Genomic DNA, 17,850 nt, shown 5'->3' on the forward strand with positions numbered 1-17,850 from the left:
GTTGATTATTAGCTCAGGTTTTATGCTGTACTAATTGGTATAACATAAACAAAAAATAGTTAAATAAAATTTTGAATATAAGACACTAAAACTATGTTGTTGACTAGCTGCCTTCCCTGTTGTCTGTTAGTTTAATGTTAGGTAAGCATGGGTATGCCCTTTGTGTAGTTTTATGCAAAAAATTTAAAACAAGGCCACTAAGCCCCAATGAGTTTTGAGAAGCATAATGAAAAATGTATTTTTTTCAAAACTTTAAAACAATTTTCACAAAGCTAAGTATTAGTGTTAAACCCTATATTAAAAAGAATTGTGACATTTAAAAACTTCAAACTCAACAATTTAGCCATCAAATTAGGACAGAGGAATAAAGGTGCTTATTGACAAACTACAAACATGCTTCACTGTGACAATTCTTGTATAGACTGCTATTTTAAACAACTTTTCAAACGAAAATATTGCATATATTTATTTTTAAATACAACAATGACATTTCATATGATTATTTACAAAATTTTATGTAACAGATAATTGGGATTAAACATTTACTGTGCTGAATTACGGTACTAACCATGCTTTAGAATATTAATAATCTACAGAACTTTATTTTTTTCTTTTATCTCGCATGCAAATCATTATGCGACAACCCTCCATGAAGAGGAGTGTGACACACCCTCCTGATGCATGTGACTCCCTCTATTCGTTGTACTGAACTATCACCCATTAGGCAGTTATATAGTCCAGACATTTTTCTCTTTAATATCATTATATGAAGTGGAAAGATCATTTATATCTTTTACTACCATTTTATTTTTTAAGGTTTTCAGTTATAACTTACATTGTTAATGTTACCACTTCGGAGATTCTGCAACCTGCTATCAGCACAATTATACTGGCTTCTGGTTAGAGGAACTCACTCACTAAGGAATTTTTGTCCTTAATTGAACATTGAACATTATGTGAGTTGTCCTTCTTCTCCCAACAGTGCTTGACTTCCTCCTGAACCTGTCAAATCTCTTCATGATGAGGAGGATTTTGACAGTTTTTTTCCTCCTCCCGATTATGCTGTGCCTTCCCACATCTCTCCTGTGGAATCTGCTAGGTCTAATTCATCCCTTTTAAACATGATTTCTCAGGTTTGTTCCATTTTATTCATTTCCCCAATTTCTAACAATTCTGTACCTTCATTATTACATGACACCCCTTTCTCTCAGTATTTTGTTTTCCCTCTTTCTCCTGATGTCGGGGTTCATGTTGAGCATTTTGTTTCTCAGTTGCGAGCTGGTGCTAGCATGCCTCACCCTCCATGGGTCATGGATCAGTTTGCCTTGTCTTACCATCAATCAGATTGCTCCTTTCTTGACTCTCAGCAGTTAGAATCATTAAAACCATTATGGGGCTGACTCTGACGATCCTGTCTCTTTATCCCAGGCCAAGTTTTCCTGCCTTCATATTATCCTTCTGACTCTTCTGTGATACTTTCCCACCATACACCTTTCTGAGGCACTCCACCGATCTCCTGAGGGATTTTTTTTGGGGGGGATACCTTCTCCCTCCTTGCCTTTACATTGGTGGTGATTGTCCTTCTTGGCTCTATTTCTTTACACATGGTGTTGGGATTTTCTGGGGAAGGATGCTGTCTTGTTTATCATCCACTTGCCTTCGGGACTTGTGAATGGCTCATTTTCTCGATGGTCTGTTTTGGGTAATATTCCTGAAACTTTGGAACCATGTGTGGAATCTGAGAAGTAACATTTGACTCGTTGAAAGAATGTTTAGTACTACCATATATACCTGGTTTATCTTGTTCAATAATGAAAAACATTTAAAAACAAATAAATATTTTTTCGATATACAAAAATAATATTAGTATTTTACCTTTAGTAGAACATGCTAGTGAAACTAATCACACAATTCAATGGGAATTTTTTTTATTTTAGCACAACCTGAAAATTTAATTGGCATGAATATATGTGAATCTATTGAGTTAATCAAATGTAAAAAAAGTAAATTTAAATTATTGAATAAGGATGATGAACCTGATGGAAATGTTGTCAGCAGATGATGTGAAATTCTTTAATATATAAATTGGTGTTTTGATAATTGTATAAATAAGTGTTATTTCTTGCAAAACATTATACTCCTGAGGATGACGCAGTGGTATATGTCGAAACATGTAGAGTGTATGAGATTGTTTTCAAGTTTCATCAGGGTTGTTTACCACTTTTTATCTTGTACAGTAAGTTATTGTATTTTAAGAATTTGGAGACTGGAAACAATTTCATTTTTATAAAACTGTGTATAAAATAATCGAGTGGGTTGGATTATCAAGTTGGAGAAGTTTTTCCTGTCCCCTACCCAATATCTTGTCCACTTGGGGATCTTTTTCAACTCCCGCCTCAGTTGGGCCCAATTTTCTCCTCTTCAACTCCATTTCATGGAGCTTTCTCTCCCCTCTATTACCAGTTGCAAGGTTCTATCACTTTTGGAGATGTGAGACTGTTATCCCCTTGAGTCGGGCACATATGGGGTCTCTTCAGTGAACTCTGCAAGACCAATGAAATCTTGTTCTGGATCTCATGGATTCTCCTATTATTCTTCCTCCTATCACCGAGTGATCTTACCATATTAACACCTTGGAGCTTCTGGCAGTAAGACGTACTTTGGATCACTTTCAGGAATATACTTGCCCTGATCCATTGTGACAATTCTACAGTGGTAGTTTATATCAACCACCAAGGTGGTACTTGTTCTCATTCTCTTTGGGGTCAAACTTTAGATATATTTTTTTATGCCCACATGCTTGGGATAAGTCTCCTGGCATATCATGTTCCAGGTGTTTTCAATTTTGTGGTGGATCACCTTTTGATACCAGAAAAATATTTATCCCATGGTGGGTATGCTCATAGTGTGATACTCCTCAACTGAATGAATTTGCCACTTTCCTCAATTACCAGTTTCCTCATTTTGGTCTCTGCACTGTATGGCCATGATGCCATCAGAAAATACAATATTCTCATGGCCAATAACATACACTGTTGAGATGGGGTGTTCCAAAAGATTGCTAATATGTTTTTCCCTCATGATATATTTGCTTCATTAATACTAACCCATGGACTTACATGGGTAAAGCAGAAAGCAATAGCACCCCATCCCTGCCATCCGTTTGACTAAATAAATCAGGGGCAGTCTGCATTTATAAATACGGTTTTCATGGTCACCTGTTGCACTGTTTATGATGTTCCTCCAGATTGTCCACCATGTTTCATTCCCCCATGTTCTTTTCATGTAGTATTGGAGTCATTGCCACTTTCCAGTTTCGAGCCGCTTGGATGGTGGACAATGTAGGTTACCTCCTAAATGTGATCTAATGCTAATAAATAAATACTCAACATCCATTCATTTGAGAGTAGGGCAGTGGCGTTCTGCTGATGTAGATGATGCTGGTCCTCCATTCATGTGCTCCATCTCTGAATGGTGGGCTCTGAGGGTTGATGTTGCACCTGGTTTCAGTGACTGTCCTAAGGGTGAGGTTGCATATCATTTATAAGGACAATCCACTTCTGGGCAGTGGCATCCAGAAGTTTATGATGTGCTTCAATGCTGTACGGTCCTGTCTGAGGGGATGATGTTGCATAAGTCTGCTTGTAAATATGCTCCATCTCAGTGTGGTGGGCTCCGAGGATTGATGTTGCTCCCGACTTCTGTGTGGTAATATGTGGAAGTTTGTGATGAGCTTCATTGCTGTACAATCTTGTCTGAGGAGATGATGTTACTTTGGAATTGGTCTGTCTCATTGCAGTTACCCCTTCAATTGGGATCCCTCATCCTACCATCACATGAATATCAGTTCTTGGTGAATGGTTTTGAGTTTTAAGTGGGACCAATCAAAGGTCCTCACACATGTGTTGCCTGTGTTTTTTCTATTCCTCACTAATTTGCTTCATTATCACACAAATCAAGGAGGATAATGTTGAAGAAGGCGACGGTTCCCCCTCTGGTGCTCCACCTCAATGAGTTTTCACAGCCTGAGGTTGCTGTTACACAGTGGGGTGCATCTCAGATTGAGTTTTAATATGATGTGACCTCCCATAGGGGTACATCTCCTACTGCCATCATATGGATGTTGGGTTCCCAGATGTCTAATTAGTTGTGGATTGTGCACATGTGCCCATTTTGTGGATCGATTTGCACAGTATAAAATTCTGTTCTATTGAGGCCTGACATGGCCAGGTGGTTAGTGCACTTGACTCACAATCTGAGGTTTATGGGTTTGAATCCCCGTCCCACCAAACATGCTCACTCCTTCAACCATGGGAGCATTATAATATGATGGTCAATTCCACTATTCCTTGGTAAAAGAGTAGCACAAGAGTTGGTGGTAGGTGGTGATGACTAGCTACCTTCCCTCTAGTCTTTCACTGCTAAATTAGGGATGGCTAACTCGGATATCCCTTGCATAGCTTTGCGCAAAATTTAAAACAAACAAACCAAACCATTGTATTGAACATGAGGTGAAGATAGTGTGAACCCTCCTCCTACAATGGTTCGAGGTAACATTTCCGATATCGCTTTGTTTTGGATAGGAGTTAACCTGCCACATAAGGTCTATCGCAACCTAGCCACTCTTCACCTTGGACCACATCCAGTTTTGCTTTCCCCCACATTACCATCTGTAGAGGATTCATCTACAGTCTCTCTTCAATGGGACTGAGGTTATGATATCATGTAGTTCAGATTCCAATCCAACTGTTTTTTCTCCCTTTTGGTTGTGCTCCTCAATTTTTTTCTGCCAGTGCCTATGAAACCTCTTTTCACACTGGGCAAAGAGTATACCTGGAACAGAAGTGGTGCATTCTCCCATGTATGATTCTTTATTACGAGGATCATCAGTATAAGGTGTTCTTCTTTTTATCCCTCACACTGGTCCCTGCACCTCTTCAGTGTGGGATTCTAGGTATATATGTGAGAGGAGGTATTGCACCATATTTGAAGTTATAATTTTTCTATACTGAATATATATTTCTGATAGGTACCTACCTCATCTCACACTTCCCATCCTTTCTCCCCACTGAAAACCAGTGTTTCCTTTTCTGCCTAAACTCAAAGTGATAGCGTAGTAAAATCGAATAGAAGGAGTCACATGCATCAGGAGGATGTGTGGGAGTGCAAAGCTTGTGGCATGCAAAAAATGTTTTCATATAGAAGGCAGCACTTAACAGGAACAGCTATATATGTGAGAATATGTAAGTACCTGTCAAAAATATATTTTCAGTGTAGGAAAATTATAACTCTAATACATGTTTTAATTATTGTTTACTCATATTGAAGGATGCTGGTTTTTTGGTGATGGCAGATCTAACTTTGGAAACTAAACCCTGTATTAGTTCCGATGAATTTTCATATCTCGTAGGTATGTAAAAAAATTATTTAATTCTAAACATATTTTAGTTGAAAGTTTTAGAATAATAATAGGTAAATACACATTCCTGTGTAAAGTAGTTTACAATAAAGTTTAACTCTGCACTAACAGAACAATACCTAAAATAAATAGAAACTAGTTTTGACATATCATCCATCCTCTTGAGTCCAACATGGGACTGAAAAGGACATGAAATGTTGAAAATAGTTTCCACTTAAATTTGATGTTGTTCTGTTGGTGTGGATTTAAACTTTATATAAAATAGCATATGTTATATTCACTTTATCATAAACATGTATGAAAATGAAATATAATAGGACAAAACAAACTGGTGTATTATAACTATAGATATACTTTATATTGGAGATTCTATAAAGCTCTTTATTTTTTGTCTCCATAAGTTAATTTATCCTGGTATATATTTAGATGCATCTCTTGTCACGCTAAAATCCTTTTTTAGTTATTTATGCTGACAAAATATTTTCAAAAGTTTGAAATATTCTTAGAACTATTAAATTCATAAATTATAACTAATTTTTATGTTAACCATTTCTTTAATTTTTTAGAATAGTACATTAAAATTGACATTATTAATTATAACTAATTTTTATGTAAATTATTTCTTTACTTTTTTAGAATAGTACATTAAAATTGACATTAATAATTTCTATGTTTGATGGAATATTTTTGATCATGTAGAGATGTTATTTCTTTTGCTCAATGTTGTAAATTTGAACTGTTGCAGGTAAAAGAAATAGCTATAACAATAGACATAAGTCAGCTATGGAAAACCTAAATACACATTTTTTCAAAACTCTGTTGTGGGATTTGGTACAAGTAAAGTAAGTAACTTGTTATAATGTTTCTGAATCATCAATTATAGAAAAAATAATATTTTAAGGAATTTCCTTTCCTTTCATGGAAGTGGCAATATTGTTTTTTAAAGGTTTTTTTAAAGGTCTTTCTAAATTATAGTTGGTTAGTTATACCAAAGTGAATATATCAAGTTATAAAAAACATTAGTGTATTATTTTTTATTCTGTATATGTTTATGTTTTTATAAATGTGTTGAGACCATATTTGTAGATCTATGAGTATGTCTGTTCTAAAACTTCTCAGGGTCAGTTAACTAGAAGTGTTGATTATAAAACAATTCTAAACATATCCACATCTGCTTATCGTTCATAAAGTGTCATGTTCTCAGAGCAAATACATTTGTTGTGGTATTGGTTATAAAATTTCATCTTTTGTAGTGGAAAAACTGAAATTCATCACAATGTTCCTAAAGAAACAACTAAGTGGAGTGCAAATGCTGTCTGTTTGAGTGATATCTCTGGCATTGGAATTAGTGAATTCGTCAGTGCTGAAGTTCACAAACCATTTTATCTGGGCCTTACTACTCCATACTCCATAGTTAGTGGTGAAAGTGTAGAGCTGAAATCTTTCGTGTACAATTACTTGCCTGATTGCCTTCCTGTAAGTTATAATTCTGTTTACAAAATTTAGTTTTTTAGTACAGTAGCTGTATATTTACTGATTTCCTTTTATTAATAACCAATTAATGAATATCTTAGCAAATATTGCAAGACAGAAAAGGAGAGTACTTTGAAATAAATGTTGTTGTTAGTCTGATTGAATTCTACTTCAGACCAAAGAAATCAAATTGAGTTTATCATCTCAGAATTTGTAGTGTATATTGGAAGGATTTACACATTTTGATAATAAAATTATAAAAATATGACCTTTATACTCAAGATAATTATAAGAAGACTTTTATTTTAACTGATGTTTTGCCTTTGCAGCTTCTTCAGGGTTAGTACATAAAACTGCTTGATATTACAGTATATGTCAAATTATAAGCCTGCTCATGCTACTATCTTAAAGTTTATATCAGTTTATAATACTTTGTTCTTCGAATAATAATTTATGTTTTTTTTTATTTGACAGGAATAAACTTCATTCTTCTACAGAAATAGCCCATGTATAAATGTTAGTTTTGTGTAAAATGTTATTGATTCTTCTTCATTAATGGAAATTATTTGAATTGGCTGAAACTGTCAGGATGAACTCATTTAGAAAAAATAAATTATTAAAGGAACTATAAGAGGTTTGGAAAATTAGTGTTTTATTTAATATAAAATGTAATTTAGATTAATTTGTAGTTCCCTGTGATGATTGGAATGTTGTAATGAAGTATTGTTTGAAATTTGTTATTGGTATTCAATTCCAAGCCCATTTATCTGAACACCTCCACCATACAAAACTAATCAAGCTGTAACACTGCAGTTTTATCAGATAAACATATCTAGTGTAGTATTTCTAAATGTTACTTTTTTTTTTCTGATTTAGTTAACATTGGTATTGACATCAGAATACTCTGAGCAGTTGAAGGCACAAGGTAAAACTACACAGTCTATTTGTGTTTGTGGTAATGAAAGTAAGACAGTCAACTTCAAGGTCAAAGGCCAAACCCCAGGAAAAGCCATTGTATCTGTGAAAGCATTGTCTAACAAAGATAAAAGTCAGTGTGACAAAACATCAGTGTCTGACAAACATTTTGAAGATATAGTTTCAAGGAATATTCAAATTGAAGTATGCATGATATTTTAAGTAGTAATTACAATTTATAAACTTTGTTATTTCACTGTATCATTTTCTTAATCATTTAAGTTGCTATAAATAACTATGTAGAGTTATCATTTACAAACAGATTCTCATAGTAGTATTTGTATGAAAAATATGCATTTTCAGCTGTTTTTCTCATTATATTATTGTCATATGATTATTGTGATTATCATATTTATCATAATAATTTGGAACTCAGGCAGAAAAAGAGGGAAGATTCAATAACCCAATGGACCCTGCTTTTCCATATTTAAGATTGACCATTCTAAATTTTGTAGGTAAAAAAACTCAAAGACACCTGTGCATCTAGAAGTCGTGTATTTTGTGGTTTTATTATAAACAGCTGGATTAAAAATACAGCATGTCATTTGAAAAGCTGTCATAAACAATAAGCGTGATGCTGTCATCAGCTGCTTCTGCCATATGACAACTGTTCATGGATGTATTATATGCAGTGATTTGGATGATAATGCATTAATGTTTGTATTACTTCAAGAGTAAAGGGAAACAAGTTTGGTTAGTTACTGACATCACAAAGACAGAAGACTAGAAAATACAAAGTAAACAATGTTCTTATTTTGTACTTTACACAATTTAGGTAATATTTCATTAAAATGCTGTCAAACTGTTGATGTAATGATACAAATTTCTTTTAGATCAGTGCATCTTGAATGCTATTTAAATTTCCAATAATAGTCCATCATCAGTCTTTTAATAGTCTAGCAAACACTCCACTATAGGCATCTTTTTAAACTTGAATACATCTCCAGGCCTGAAGTAAAAAAAAAATTCAAACACCACATAGAATTTTTACTGAATAATACAAATTTATATAGGTTTTGTCATGTTATTTCAAGTTGTTTGCTTAATTAAATATAACATTTATTTATAACACGTAATTAAAATTTAACTATATTTTATTTTATGATCATATGACAATGTTCTCAATTACCTTATGGAAAATCTATTTCAAACAAAATCTAAAGTAACTAAAGAAAATATTTTCAATATAATATAAAGACATGATATTGATTTTAATTTAATTTTAAGTTGCACAAGCAAATCTCTTGCTGATTCATATTGATTGTCATGGTAATGATCACTGCTTTAACAAGAACGCTTTCTAGAATATCTATTGTTTATTGACTTAACTGTGAATGTGGTCAGTCATTTAAAATTTATACATTTGTATAAATGTACATTTATTTATTTTGCATTTTTTACTAAATTGTTTTCTACCACTGACTTCGAACAATTTGTAAATGCAACAAGCTATGTGGTGCACACGTTAATCAATAAACATCATTGTTTTGACTCAAGTTTCTTTAAATGAAAGATCACAATAGAAGTTAGTTCAGATTATGAAATTATTTTGTTTAATGTAGCTAAAAAGTAAAACTTATTTGATGCATTTTTGTACTTTTTGCAAGCAAAGATTACAATAATATCAGTAATTAATTTTGGAGCAAAAACAATAATTTTATATTTCATGATAATGATGTTTTGCCCATGAAAGTGTTCAATACATGTGTGTGGAATACATTTCAACTTAAAATGAGTACATAACATTTAAATAAGAATTTTACTCAAATGTAAAATATTGGTTTTGTTTTTATTCTTTTCCATTTGATTTTAGTTTTATATCATTTGGATGATTATGTAAAAAAATATAATTTACTTTTTTTTTATATTAGACTAATGTTGAATCCTTCAACATTGATGAACCTATACCTAGCTTCAACATTAAGATTTCTGGTGTTGACACTGGTTTAGGGCAATGTGAAAAACGTCATTTGACACTATGTTTGAGGTTAGTAATGTAATCTAAATTCCATAGTGTATTGTATTGCATTCTAATACATAAGTATGTATAAAAAATATCCAGATGTGTTGGTATATGTTTTTATCAATTCCTAAAATAGTTTTGTGAATATATTTGTTTTTACTGTTTTTGTATGCTGTGTTTATGTAATGAAACTATTATATCACTTTTCAATCAAGAAGTTGGAAATATTTATATTTCATGCTATTTATATATTGGTATTTATTGCATTTAGTTTTACTTTTATCTATAATTTACATAGTGAAAATTACAGGTTTGCCCATCTAAGCATTAGTCTGATTTTTTCTCACTTGCTCCTGTCACTTATACCTCACTCAATTGCCCTTGGTGATATTTAGCTTGTGCACTCTCCACCTATGACAAGGCAACTTATATCCTGGTACTGTATATAAGCACCTCCTTCAGATAATGTTGTCACTTTCTATCAATAAAGCGTCACTAACGGGTTTCCCAGTATTATGATTCTTCAGAGATATTTTGAGCATTCTCCATGTTACTTAGTCAATTTACGTACAAAAAAAAATGTTGTTTTTTTCAGTTGGCAAGCCTAATTATGGTATGAATTCTCTGACTGTTATTTCAGGCATGGAGGAAAATAAGTTCTCTCCAATCCAATCTTTGATATCTAGTGTAGCAGAACAATCGGGGAGGTGGGGTGGGTGGGATAGAGTCACTCTCGGTTGAGACTATCAGTGGTCTTATTCACAGTGAGATGGAAACATATAATCGGCCCTGTGGTGTTTTTCCAGGGGCTTTGAGGTTACAGTTGAGAGTGATCATTGACATTCTGAAGAGAATATAAATTCGTTTTTTCCTGCATCTTTTTTTAGTCTGTTGGCCTTTCAGTTTCCCTGTAGGACAGTGGTGAATTTGTAGACTAAATGTTGTTCCAATCACTGGTAATCAACATAGTCTTTAAATGACATTTAAAAACAAAAAGGAGGCCACTTTGGGATAAGTTGCCTTTAATTTGTTTTCTTCAGTTTCTTTATCAAGTGTGATGTTTTAGTCTTTCCCTATTTACTTTTGAGCCTGCACCTCACTTGCAGGCTGAAAGGTCTGGAAGCAAATTTTTAGTTTTCTCTCCATCCATGCACATTGTGGTTCGTTCAGGGAGGTTTACTTCTCAGTTACATGAAGGGACAGTTATACCTTACCTGACACAGTTATGGGAACTTCTTGATTTAGCATTCCACAGCTAGGAAGCATTTTCTGACTCTCAAATAATACATCTGCTCCTCACATTTTAGGGTTCTAAGGCAGAGTTTGTAGTTAACCTGAATAGATCAATGTCCCCTAATGTCTACAGACTTACAACTCTAACATTTTGTTTTCCTTTCACTTCAATTTGTTGGAAGAATCTCAGGATCATCAACTTCATTGATGATGAGCTGGAACCATATTTAGCATGCACATTGCTCTAATTATTGGCTTATACATTCAACCCAGTTGTCGTTGGCATCTTGAGTTTCATTGGCTCCTGCAGGGGGCCATAATTCTTCTCCTGTTGGTGGGTCCCGACTCACAAATTCAGCCCCTCAGTACATTGGTACTTAGAATAGATTCTGTCTATATCTACAAATTCCGATGCTTGGTCGGATCACTGCCAGTGACTTCGGTGATTATTGTGTTACTTCAGAGTCTGTGGCAGTTTGGCTCCGAGAATTTCTGGACGTGTGGTTACATTAACCACAGATCCAGGAGCACTACAGGTTATTGAGTCAAGATTAGTCGTTCGGTTCACATCTTCACCATTATTATCCACCCAACCTGTAGTATTTCCATCTCCCACAGATCCTTGGGATTTGAAACTGAGATCTAGGGCTATCAGAGTTTGGTTGGTCTGGGGGTGGTGAGAGAGTCGTGCTTGTTCTTCCAGGGTTTTATTCCCGACAGTGGTGAGCTTAAGAAGACGGGAGATTGATATCCAGTAATCTATCTTTCTCATCTATATAAATACCTAATTTCTCCAGTTTTCATAAGTTACTCATTCCTCAGTCTGAGTTGACATTTTGTAGTCGGCTCCTATCTGCACATTACCATAGTGGTGGCATCCCACCACTGTTGGTGTTTTTTGTGCACAATGGTTAAGTACTGTAGTTCCAGGTTTTACATTCAGATGGCATAAGCTTCACATGGGTTTTGCTGTATCATCTGAGGTTTTTTTTCTCATCACCTCCATTCCATTGTATTGTGCACACACCATTCCATAGACAACTAGTTACTGCTGGCACCCTCTCATCAATTGTCAGGACATAACATCCTGATTATACTTTCAGAAACAACTAAGGCAGGCTTCATTTTCAGGGCTACATCTATTCTTGCTCCAATTCAATGTGTCATTAGTCTGGGTATCTTTTATTTTTCATCCCGTATCTCAGTCAGGCTCGACTGACTCCCATCCAATGCAACGCTGTGGAACAGGAAGCACCTCTCCTTCTCCCACTGCACAGATGGTTCTTTCTCTTCTGGGAATGTGGGCAACACTCGCATCTTTCATGCCTATGGGATGAGAGCACAAGAGATCCTTTTAATGGTCTTTATGCAACCAAGTGATCATAAACATCAATTCACTAGATTCCCCAGTTTGCTTAGTCAGGATCATTCTTCGATCTTGAGGTGCTGTTAAGTTGGGACACTACTAAGATATGGTTTCCTCTACCACCACCTTGTCCAGAGATCCATCTTTTCACAAATGCCTTGCACTGGGATGGGGTGCATATACCAACATGGGTGATGAGGCTTCCCTACACAATGTTTTAGTCCTTCTCATTAATCAAAAGGTAATGCTTCATGGTCTAGGTTTATTTTGGGAAAATCGTCAGGCTTCACTCTGACAATTCTATAGAGGTGTCTTGTGTTTCTCACCAAGGTAGTACTTGGTCCAGTGCTACTTGTTTACAAATCTCGGATCTTCTTTCTCAGGACCTTTCCAATCTTATCACCCTACTAACTTGCCATGTTCTATGGGTGATGCCTGTGGTAACAGGTCAATTGACTCAATCCAAACAGATTTTACCAACAGAATAGATGCTGCATCGCAAAGTTCTTTTGGACTGGCTCTCAATTTGCATCTCTGATTGGTGGGTTGGCCTCTCATTGGATCACCCACCTACTGGCAATTTGGTCTACAGCACCTCATCTTTGGGCTTTGGCAATGAATGCATTCCATCAAGACAGATTGAGGTTACAACTCTAAGACTTCTCTCCAATTCATATGTTACCCAGACAACTAAACATGATTTGTTCCAACCCACTATCGGGTGCTGTTAATAGCACCAAATTGGCAGCTCCATCCTGGTTTCTGCTTCTGCAGTATCTTACAGAGTGTCCACCTCTTCCACTATTTCTTATGCCATCTCCATAGAGGCAGCAATGATCTGACATAGTACACCCTGCTATCCATAAGCTGAAGCTTCAGAAGTAGATTTTGTGCAGTCCTTTGCATGGCAAGGGGGTTGAATTTCTAATGTTGCCATGTATCTGTCTCAGTCTTTGCTTAATCCCACAATGGACACATTTCTCACTAATAGTGTCAATAATGGTGTATTGAGAGGAGGTTGAACCCACTTCAATCAGAAGTGCCAACCATAACTTGTTTTTTAACCTTGATCTGTATAAGGCTGCCTTATGGACTACTGATCGATACTTGTGACTAAATATTCTTTGAGTCTCCAGTACTTTCCGGATTCCTCAAGTCACTTTATGTCATTTATCTCAAATGATCATTCCAGTTACCTAACAGGTATATTGAGGTTACAATACATGCCCTTTCCAACACCTGTTTGTGACCTAATTCTTATATGCCATATATCCTTGTTAACTGAAGGTTTATTTTTCATTGTGGCTGACTTACAGACATTACCGGGTCAGAGTGGTTTGCACTGTTTGTCCACAGAGCGCTTTCTCTTTCTATCTACATCTTCAGGCCGGTTTTTCTTCCCCAAGACATTGTCAGACAGGGAAAGGGATAAATCCTTTTCACTTATTCATCTGATCACTATTTCTTACTTTTATGTCCAATCAGATTTAAATCATTGTCATGTTTAGTGAGGGTCTTGGAGGTTTTATTGCCTGCACTAATGTCTTTAGAGATGATAGACAACAACTTTTTATTCTAGGCTCTCTCTAAAGGTGTGGAATCTTTTGCAAGTCATGTCTAATCAGGTTTGTCACACTTGTATATCCTTAGTGGTCCCGTCAAATTACCCACTGGAGGTCATTGTGCAGCCTGGTACATGGACCTCCCTTAATACTTTTATCTCACATTATTTTCATGATCTGTCAGGATCTTCATTTGAGTATTTTTCCCTACCCACTCTAGCTATCTGAACCATTTCTGCTAGATTATATAGAAGGTTGAGTATTTTCATTGCTACCTTTTAGGGTCCCTTAACTTGTTTTCACAGGATCCCACTATGTAGTGTTGCCCAGGCAGGTGTACTTTTATCAAACCAATTCTGCACTACCAACCACTAATTCAATATACTTTATACAGTTTGCAACAGGTTCTGTAAAAATGAGGTGTTCCATAAGACCACCTAGAGGCTGACCAGATCAGTTGGTATTACTATGCTATGCTGGACTGCTACTTAGGAACTATCATGAGTAAAGCATAAGAGAATGCTGCCTGTCCCTGCCGATCATTGGATTGAATAAATTGGGGTCGGTTTGCATTTAAAACTTTTGGGAAATTGGTTCACCCATTGCACTGTTTCCAGAGGACTTTTCCTCAGGTCTACTCAATGTGCATTACCCCCAGGTTCTACTAGTAGAGGTAGGGAGTCCTTATCACACCTGTTTCCAGTCACTGGGATGATGTACAGAGGCTTCTCCTCCAGAGCATTAGAGTGAATTCCTCCACTCTTGAAGAAGAGGGCAAAATGGGGTGCCCTCCTACTTGGGTACCTGGATGCTTTTTCCCATATGTCGGTAGGAGTGGCACCAGCCTACATGGGAGTCTACTCATAATTCTGGTTCAAATTTGATGCTTGGCTATCTGGTTAGCTTGAACATGGCCCTTCTTTCTGATCAATATTGGTTCAATTCATTGTTCACGGAAGAAAGTCCACTATCTCCTCGTAATTCAAACACAGAATTGTCCCATCCTTGGCCTTTGGTTGAGCACAGTTGTTCCACAACCTACCCATAATTCTGGGGACAAGTGGAATTTACATTGCCCACCGGTTAGGGATTGAAGATGAGTGTTCATAATTTCAGCCCAGATGAGTTCTGTTTTCTCAGGGTGAGTAAAGCATACAAAATCCTATCATTCCCAGCCAGGAGTGTTGCCTTTCAGACTTCTTCAGGTTGAGGAGAAGGTTTGTCCACTTCAGTGTTGCTTACTTTCTTGTCATGATTCTGGTAGCTTGGAACACATCACTTTATGGCTACAGGTTGGGTTCCTCTTATAAGTATACATATTTATTTTGCAGTCCAACTGCCCTAGCTACCAACATGGGATATAGGGACCATGGCCATTTAATTCCAACTCTGAATAGTAGAACCTTGGCTATCTGATTAGGGCCTGGCCTATAGTGATAACAAATCAAGTAAAATTCCTACCACAATACAGTAATTAAGTTCTGGGTGAAGTACATACCTATTCTGGATTTAGTGTGATTCCTCTACTGGGGTGCCAATCTTTTATGAACACACCCATGATCTATGCAGATGCTTTCTGTATGAATAATGTCCTTCCTGACTCCTCCACTTTATCAATGTGGGATTCTAGCTATAAGTGTGAGAGGATGTAAGTATGTTTTGGAAGTTAACATTTTCTTAAATCTAAAATGTATTTGCAATAATACTTACCACTTCTCACACTCTCCCGCCTTTCCTCCCCACTACGAGCCAGTGTTAGAGACTTTTGATTGAGTTTTTTTACTTTTCCATGCCTCTCTTATAAAATTTCAAAAGTTATTTGTTAGCAACAAAATAGTTGCACATTTTCTGTGTTGACTTGTTTAGCATCACCCATTGCAAATTTATAAAAAAAAAGTTTATAAACTTGTAAAGTTTACATTATCGTCACTAAATAAACTGCATATCTCTTGTCGAAATTGGAATATCATAAAATAACAGTAATGTAACACTATATTTTGTGAAATTTTTTCCTCAGTAAAAATATAGGAACTTGAACAAATTTAATTGGTTTGTTTTCAAAACATTTTTATACTAATAAACATGAATTGTACTGTTATTCTAAGTAGCTAATTGCTTTTTTTGTTGTAGATAAGACTTGTATTGCACATTTAGCTTGAGATATATAATCCAGTTAAATATTTTTAGAAGTACTAATGTTTTTTCATTTCATTGGAAATATATACTAAGAATTGATTAAATACACATTTTTAGCCGTACAAATACCACTGCTTCTCCATCTATGGTTGTGGCTGATATCAAGATGCCTTCAGGATTTGTTCCTGACTACAAGAGTTTAAATGAGGTATTTTCTAAATGAACCTTTGAATGTATTATTATTATAATTGGTTTTTATTTTTAAATACACCTAAATGCAATGAAACTTGAACAGGTGGTGTTTCATGGGTGATTTTGCATGGAAAATAATTTCCATAAACCTATATTGATATCAATATGATTTATTATTTCAATCTATGCATTATAACACTACTGACATTTAATTTTCATATTTATCAGTAACCTGAGTATTTAGAGCCTATTTGTAGGTTCAGTCATTAGATCAAACCATTATATGTGTGTATTAGTTTTCTATTTTACTTGGTGTAAGTATTTTATTTTGAAAAATATCATGACTAACTGTTGATGCCAATTACTAGATCAGTATATTCACTTTTGAACTAGGATTGCAAATTGTCTTAATGTATTGAATTATTAAAATCACAGCAGGAAACTAATATCTGTGAAAGGTTGTAGAGACATAGTTACTGAATTGTTTTTTATGCAGCTGCCTTCAGTTGATATTCAAGCTACTCTTAGCAAAATTTGCATCCTAGTAGTTAAAGTATCTTTCTGAAAATTTATTGAGTACACAAGACACTTTACCATGTCCATTTTTTAGAAAATTAACAATTACATCTTTATGATCATCTTTTACCTTCTTGTATGATGTATAATGTTTGGAATATTTTCATTTATACTTGAGAGATCAATAGAAATAATATTATAATGGTAAAAAAGTAATAGTCGAACTTGATTACTATTATAAAATTGAATATCAGTTTTCACAGTATAGAACTTTATTAGGACTAATGATGTATAATATTTCAGTACACAGTTTTCTGAAAATTACAAAGTGAGAGGTGAGATGTCCTTCCTCCAAATATCACTAAATACTTAAGATATTTTTATTCTAAGACTAACAGTGACTGTAGCATATTAAATAAGTTATAGCATTTTCCTCTGTATCATGAAACATGAGCTTTCAACAGCATCATAGTTCTTCTTGTAATCTGAGATGAAGTATGTATAACCTAAGTCTATTTAAAATTGAGACTAAATTTGAATTTCCAGTTTATTTACTTTTTGTAGGGAGGAGCTATAAACCATAGAAGTTACCTTTCTGAAGTTTAAAACAACTTTACACAAATTAATTCAAAATAACATAACAGCAACATTTGCAATAGACAAGTTCTTATTTTAATAATTACAATATTTTGGCCCATAGTATCGAGTCGTCATCAGGTAAGCATTACATTGCAAAAAAATCATCATCAAAAAGTTTGTAACTATTTTAATATTGAAACAAAAAATTTTCTACTGTAAAACTTGCTGCTACTGTATTTTTAATTAATTATTCAGTTGAGTAAGTTCCTCACTGAACATTAACTTCGTATTAAATATGCATACAGGCTTTATTTCTATATTTCCATTCTTTTCAGTCCTTTCCATATGGATATTATGTAGATGATACAACCAGTGGTGGGATTCAAATATTTTAACAACAGGTTCTCTCACTAGCAGCATGTAAAAATATTAGATA

General features: G+C 34.9%; 1 protein-coding gene across 1 annotated transcript in view; it reads left to right on the top strand.

Moving 5' to 3' along the window:
- LOC111087199 overlaps nt 1–17,850 on the top strand; it is a gene marked incomplete at its 5' end in the record, with an annotated part of 183,551 nt that overhangs the window by 47,666 nt on the left and 118,035 nt on the right. The window contains 6 exons of the mRNA XM_022393042.1: nt 5,329–5,410; nt 6,165–6,261; nt 6,673–6,895; nt 7,769–8,011; nt 9,739–9,854; nt 16,245–16,335. Of these exons, the coding sequence (XP_022248750.1) occupies nt 5,329–5,410; nt 6,165–6,261; nt 6,673–6,895; nt 7,769–8,011; nt 9,739–9,854; nt 16,245–16,335 (852 nt within the window). The remainder of the gene's footprint in view (nt 1–5,328; nt 5,411–6,164; nt 6,262–6,672; nt 6,896–7,768; nt 8,012–9,738; nt 9,855–16,244; nt 16,336–17,850) is intronic.

The sequence above is a fragment of the Limulus polyphemus genome, unplaced genomic scaffold (genome assembly GCF_000517525.1).
Source record: "Limulus polyphemus unplaced genomic scaffold, Limulus_polyphemus-2.1.2 Scaffold1863, whole genome shotgun sequence".
Classification (NCBI taxonomy): Eukaryota; Metazoa; Arthropoda; class Merostomata; order Xiphosura; family Limulidae; genus Limulus; species Limulus polyphemus.